Raw genomic sequence first — 6,538 nt, forward strand, 5'->3', positions numbered from 1 at the left:
CATCACCCCTCCTCTCTTCTCTCTGTCTCCTTCCCATCACCCCTCATCTCTTCTCTCTGTCCCCTTCCCACCACCCCTCCTCTCTTCTCTCTGTGTCCTTCCCCCCCCTCCTCTCTTCTCTCTGTCTCCTTCCCATCACCCCTCCTCTCTTCTCTCTGTCTCCTTCCCACCACCCCTCCTCTCTTCTCTCTGTCTCCTTCCCATCACCCCTCCTCTCTTCTCTCTGTCTCCTTCCCACCACCCTTCCTCTCTTCTCTCTGTTCTCCTTCCCACACCCCTCCTCTCTTCTCTGTCTCCTTCCCACCACCCCTCCTCTCTTCTCTCTGTCTCCTTCCCATCACCCCTCCTCTCTTCTCTCAGCTCTGTTACCTTCCCATCACCCCTCCTCTCTTCTCTCTGCTCTGTCACCTTCCCATCACCCCTCCTCTCTTCTCTCTGTCTCCTTCCCACCACCCCTCCTCTCTTCTCTCTGTCTCCTTCCCACCACCCTTCCTCTCTTCTCTCTGTTCTCCTTCCCACCACCCCTCCTCTCTTCTCTCTCTCTCCTTCCCATCACCCCTCCTCTCTTCTCTCTGTCTCCTTCTCATCACCCTCCTCTCTTCTCTCTGTCTTCCTGATCTTTTTCTCTCTCTGTCACCTTTTTCCTTTTCTCTGCCCTTATCCTTCACCTTTCTGTGTGTGCATGTGTGTGCGCATGTTTATTCTTAGGTGTGCATTCTTATATCTGTCTAAATCTCTTTATCTCTCCTTCACGCGCACTCTCTCTCACTCGCGTTCTCTCTCATGCTCATTCTTATCCTCTCTTTCTCTCCCACTCCCTCTCTTTACGTTTCACCATCTTTCTTCCTCTCACTTCTCTACTCTTGTGTATTTTTACTCCCTCCATCTCTCACTCCCTCCCAGCTCACTTCGTCTACCTGTCTTTCTCCTCTTATATGTCTCACTATGTGTATCTCTGTCGCCCTATCTGCCCCTCTCTGTATCTCGCTGGCGTGCGCAGTTTCGTTCGCAAACAAATTCTTCAAATGTTTGAATAAATCCAAATTCGAGTTTGCTTTAATCCGCCCAAAAAACCTCCCATCAGTCAGCATACGTTAGATAACACTATAAAACACAATCTAGCACCGACAACATATCGGTAATGCTAGAAAACACCAGCAGTTATACCGTGTGTGTACGTGCGCGCGCGCGCGTGCGTGTACGTATGGAACCTACTGTAATATTATACAATTTTAACAGCTAATTATAAAACACGTTTTAAGCGGTTAGCATCAATGCTACTTACTGATGCAAGACAGTAGCATTTAACATAATATATACATATCTACATCATTTACAATGCTACAGATTTATTACACATTAAAACATTGAACTTTGGGCACTTTTGACACATATACTCGCCTATAGCAAATACATTGTGCTTCGTTACTCTTATTCATGGAAAGCGTTCTAGTAAGACAATAAACATGGTTTATGCAAATTTACTATGCTTAAACACAAACACAAAAATAATATAAACGCAGTGCATATTATTAACAATGAAGCAACAGTTTACATTTGACATTAACAAGCTGTACAATATCATTAGTTTAACACAAAAGACGACTCTAAAGAATTACAAATAGAAACAAGTATTTAGAATATACATTCATGTACATATAATAACTTTTGAATTTTGTAACAAATATATACAAGCGTTTACGTTTTTAATAAAAGGGCAGTGTACTTCGTTTTTATATAGTAGCCTCCATGATTTTTATGTATATTTGCTAATTAAGTATCATAGAAACATGTTACTTCACCCCATTTAAGTGTACATATTTACACAAATACCAACATGTGTTAGTGGCAACAGATAAACGGACTAATGGAAGTGCGCCATGATTTGTGTACTTTTAAATATTTAACAACAAATGCAAATAAATACACCTCACTAACAATGGGAAACTAATGCAGAAACCCTCTGCAAATATCATTTTACTGGAACTGTAGTCACTGGCAGCATATAGCTGTGTTATGGCCGATGCTGTTTCTTGAATACCTGCAGAACATATAACAAAAATGTTACAAGTATTGCATAGTGCAACAGCATTTTATACCTGGTGATTCAATCCTCTATAGTGCAACCCATTTGCAAAAAGCTGGACACCTCATTTTCATAGTATATTGATCTGCCCATTATATCACAAAATTAGTATCTATAATGAACAGAATTTTAACCACATACACATTAAGTATAAAATATCTTAAAATCCTAAAAGAAAATCCAGGCCAGATGCATATATTAAACAGGAGAAATTTCAGGATGTCGTCGACAACAAATTTAATGCCACTATTTAGCAATGTCACAACCAGCTTAATTTTCATCCACTCTTCTAGTATGTAAACATTTAGATCAAAATAATGATGAATATTAATTAAAAGGAAATCAATGCATAAGATTCTAGTTAACTGATCTAGATAATTAAATAACATTAGGCTTATTATATATATTATTATATGTCCCAAACAATTCGTTTCACTAGACAAATAGCATTCACTGCTTTCGATATAGCATATAGCCTTTAAACACAAAAAATGCTCACCCCAGGGTACTGACGATTTCTACCATTGCTCGCAGTGGACTGCTGTTGAAACAGCTGCGAGTGCTGTTGTGTGAGTCTAGGTGAAGGCATATCATTATGCATGCCACCTCTCACTGTAAAATATAGGGCAGTAAAAATATAGATCCTACGCAGAAGTAATGATGTTCAATATTTACACTTATCTGTCGTGAGAGCACGGCATGCATGTACCGCTTATATATTATATAATATAATAGTAAATACAATACTCATATTATGAAGTATTGCTTTTCTGATTGACATCTAAATAGGAAAATGGTTAGTTGATACAGTGGTGGTGGGGGGATACATAATTATTATTTATAGGTTCTTTACGTCCACTCTACAATGTGACATTGTACATTAACACCGATTCGAATAATTTCCACCATACCATAAATGCACTTTGCTCTGCGCTTTCTTTCTGCTAGGCTACCTTGAAAGTTTGTAATGTACTCTAGCAATGTTCTGAATCACTACGGGATTCAATGGTAGCAAATTCACAAGAAGCTCACACTGTTTTTTACTGCTGATACAGAAGTTTGTCAAAAACTTAAAATTAACATTATAAAAATTTATATTGACATAATTATTATTCAAGCCTTCTATATTTTTGGGCCAACTACACTGTGTGTATATGCATTACTGCATTGTTGGTCAATAAGCAAAGTGATGTGAAAACTACGAATGCATGCAGCCGAGCAAATTTGTTCTAGCCACGTTCATGCACCCAGCATGTCTTATGTATAACAAACAGACGGTGTGAGTCTTTCTATCTCCTGGCGCCATCTACATGTAGGATTAAACTAATTTCATAACAAAACTTACTCGTTCCAATGCCTGGCAGCATGTTGTCCATACTTCCCATAATAGTCTGCTGCTGCATCTGCTAAAGGAAATTTTAAAACGCATTATATTAGTACCATCAACACGACCAATTGCATAATAAACACACAGTCTGTACATTGCCATTGTGTGTATAAATGATTTATCATGAACTGGGGAACAGTGGGCAGGAATTATAACTCGGGGCATACAACACAACATAATTGAAACTTCTTAATTACACTTATCCCACTTAACAAATCGTTATAAGAGCTCGCAAGTGCATCTACTACACATGCAGTGAATTACATTCCTCTACGTAATTGTAATATTGTGCAGTAGAGTAATATTGTCTGGAACATATACCTGCTCCTGATTTTCTCTGTTTGGACGCTGCATTTGCTGTAAACAGTTTTACTACTATTAAGCTATAGTAAATTTACAATACATTTTAGGTAATGAAAATTGAGAAACCTTTATGAAGTCACTTGCGCCTTCATTCAAGCTCTGATATAATTGGATGACTAGCAAATTTGTAGTTCAATATACATATATTATAGATATATAGATAGTGACAACTTTCTTGGTATATTATCAGAAATGTATGGCATATCATCAACAATGTTTAAATTATTAAAGAGCCAAGAATTGAAAAATGTAAAAGCCCTGTCAGTGTTTTCGTACACTCGTCATATTACACTGGGAGTAGTTTAGGTAATATACCACATACCTAAACTCAGTCGTGCATCAAGTGGTGATATCAGAGTTAAATTTTTGTTCAGATATTAGGTTCAAATTTGGTTCAGAGCAATTTTAAATTGGTTCAGATATCACAAACTGTTAAAGAAAACATGTATCCAGCACACATTTACCAAAGGTCAGTCTAACTGCATAAATAGCATACAGTAAAGAAATACAACCAACGCAACCAATTAAATAGACTTCTGAGAGCATAATTTAGTTACGGCAAGCGAAAACATTTTAGTGCCTTGAGATATACTCGTAAGTTGGGACTTCTGTGCAGGTTATGTAGATATATATATATATAAAGATATAATGATACCATGGATTCAATATACACAAACGTGAATGTACACACACACACACACACACACACACACACACGCGTACACATACGAGCACATGCACCTCATCCATCACACAAAACACACACTACACGCACACCCCTTACACACACACACACACACACACACACACACACACACACACACACACACACACACACACACACACACACATACACAAAAACGTTACACACAACAGAGAATCTCTATGTATCTGTACACGTACGGGCTGATCAGAGAAGTAAAGATCAGCCTTCATTCTTTCTTCAGGAGTGACAGGGATGCCATCGAGTATCTCAATGTTGGGTTGTCTGAAGACGATCAGAGGCCGATGTAGAAGTTTCCGTGACACCTGAGGGCAAGAGTATACAATATTGTAAAACATCAATGTTCCACTAGTTCACGCGTGGTCTCGTAAAGGAAATGTTTGGTCTTCTGGTTTACGTTTTCATCCACCAGATGGTAGCAGCGGCATTTTACACACCAATAACACGAGCGTCAAGCGCGCGCGAAACATCCCTGCACCGCAGTCTAGTTTGGGACAGGAACACAAACGAACACACACTTCAGGTGATGAACGTGGCGAAAGCACTCTGCGATGGCAGCACCCCGCGTCTCTTATGCACCACAAACACATGTATGTGGCGATGTATGCGACGTGCGTACCATACAAGCATATGCGCTTATTGTCGGCTACACATACGTTCACTTTTAAACACAGATTTATATACATTCCCTTCCAGGCATATACACACCTCACATCCAATGACGTAGTATTTGCCTTACATGGTATTGCAAATCATTAGGGCAACAAAGAATTTTTGTAAAAAATATCATTACAATAGCATTGTATCTGATATCAGACGAAGGAAAACTAATTGCTTGTTGCAGCTGAACAGTGCTACTGCTACTGCTTTGTTGTTGTTGCTGTTGCTGTACTGCTAATGCTGCTGCTTCTGTCACTGCCATTGCTAATGCTATTTTACTAGCATCAGGAATACATGATACCAATTGAATCATCATAAACGAAATGACATCACTTACTCCTTATATTAAAGTGGTCCTTCCTTTATTGGGCCTCTGATAAATGGGCACATCGCTTAAATGACGTCATTGGAAAACACTGATTATCCACATCAGTATGTATTCACTGCTTAATGGGGTGATTTATATGATTTCCGACCAGTACGATTAAAGTAGGGATCAATGTATTACTACCTACTTACAGAATTATTCACGACTGAGAGTTCCCTCAAGTTTGATAAGCTCTCGAGTTTCTGTACCTCCACCAGTTGCTAGAATAGAGTTGTTTATAATTACTATGATATTTTTGATCCACAAACCACAAGTGTCTGCATACACAGCAACCATGAATGTACAAACTATACACTGCATAGTGCACAATGGCTAAATCTTCTGGTAGCAAATAAACTCTGTGCTACAAACGAGTGTAGACAGTCAATCATAATCACCCTGAATGCTCACCTCGATACGATTTCCACTGAGGAATAACACTTCCAGATTATCAAGACCAGTAAGAAACGTCAGGTCCTTAACTCTGTTTTCCTCCATGTGAAGTTCCTAGAAAGTAAAATAGTCGGTTTGCCGGCCCTATATGTCCTATATGGGACCCTGCAATGTTAATTACTCTAAACTTTTTTCATGGAAATGTGTTCTATATAGTTAGGAGAGCTGAATTAGCTTGGTTGCTACCTGTGCATCGTTGAGCATTTCTTGGAATTCAAGATGGCCGCCGCCGTTCATCTTGGATTTTGGTCAATTTACAATTTGTGATCTCGATGCCCTAGAGTGTCATGCAATACTTCTTTGGTAAAAGTTGGTAATATGTAGAGCTTCTTCAGGTGGGTCACGTTGGTTCGCTGCCTTCCACAGTAGTATCTGCAGGTGAGTTCGGAGCACATGCAGCTGCAGGTTGACGTCAGTCGGTGGCAGTTTCTTCAGTTGTGGCGGCTTCTTATGGCTATGGTAGAGGCGAGTACGTGCATCATTCATTGTCGTACAACT

General features: G+C 39.3%; 1 protein-coding gene across 3 annotated transcripts; it reads right to left on the reverse strand.

The window, feature by feature from the left end:
* Positions 1–1,332: 1,332 nt before the first annotated feature.
* Positions 1,333–6,118, reverse strand: LOC106819098 (leucine-rich repeat-containing protein 9-like). 3 transcript variants are annotated; one of them, XM_014823761.1, is made up of 6 exons: positions 5,999–6,118; positions 5,740–5,808; positions 4,740–4,865; positions 3,432–3,489; positions 2,586–2,698; positions 1,333–2,041 (listed from the first exon to the last, which is right to left on the reverse strand). In XM_014823761.1, the coding sequence occupies exons 1-6, from the start codon at positions 6,083–6,085 to the stop codon at positions 2,015–2,017; spliced, it is 480 nt and encodes a 159-aa protein (XP_014679247.1). In that variant the 5' UTR covers positions 6,086–6,118; the 3' UTR covers positions 1,333–2,014. The 3 variants fall into 3 exon arrangements, with proteins under 3 accessions (XP_014679247.1, XP_014679245.1, XP_014679248.1); XM_014823759.1 differs by having other exon boundaries at positions 3,432–3,492; XM_014823762.1 differs by lacking the exon at positions 5,740–5,808 and having other exon boundaries at positions 3,432–3,492.
* Between the last annotated feature and the right edge of the window lie 420 nt (positions 6,119–6,538).

Source organism: Priapulus caudatus, unplaced genomic scaffold, assembly GCF_000485595.1.
Source record: "Priapulus caudatus unplaced genomic scaffold, Priapulus_caudatus-5.0.1 Scaffold2827, whole genome shotgun sequence".
Classification (NCBI taxonomy): domain Eukaryota; kingdom Metazoa; phylum Priapulida; class Priapulimorpha; order Priapulimorphida; family Priapulidae; genus Priapulus; species Priapulus caudatus.

Excerpts from the sequence above, each read along its gene's own strand:
- LOC106819098 (XM_014823759.1), bottom strand. The coding sequence starts at position 6,085 with ATGGAGGAAAACAGAGTTAAGGACCTGACGTTTCTTACTGGTCTTGAT. Across the intron at positions 4,866-5,739 it reads TCTCAGTCGTGAATAATTCT|GTGTCACGGAAACTTCTACA; the intron begins GTAAGTAGGTAG and ends TCTTGCCCTCAG. Across the intron at positions 2,042-2,585 it reads GAAATCGTCAGTACCCTGGG|GTATTCAAGAAACAGCATCG; the intron begins GTGAGCATTTTT and ends TATGTTCTGCAG.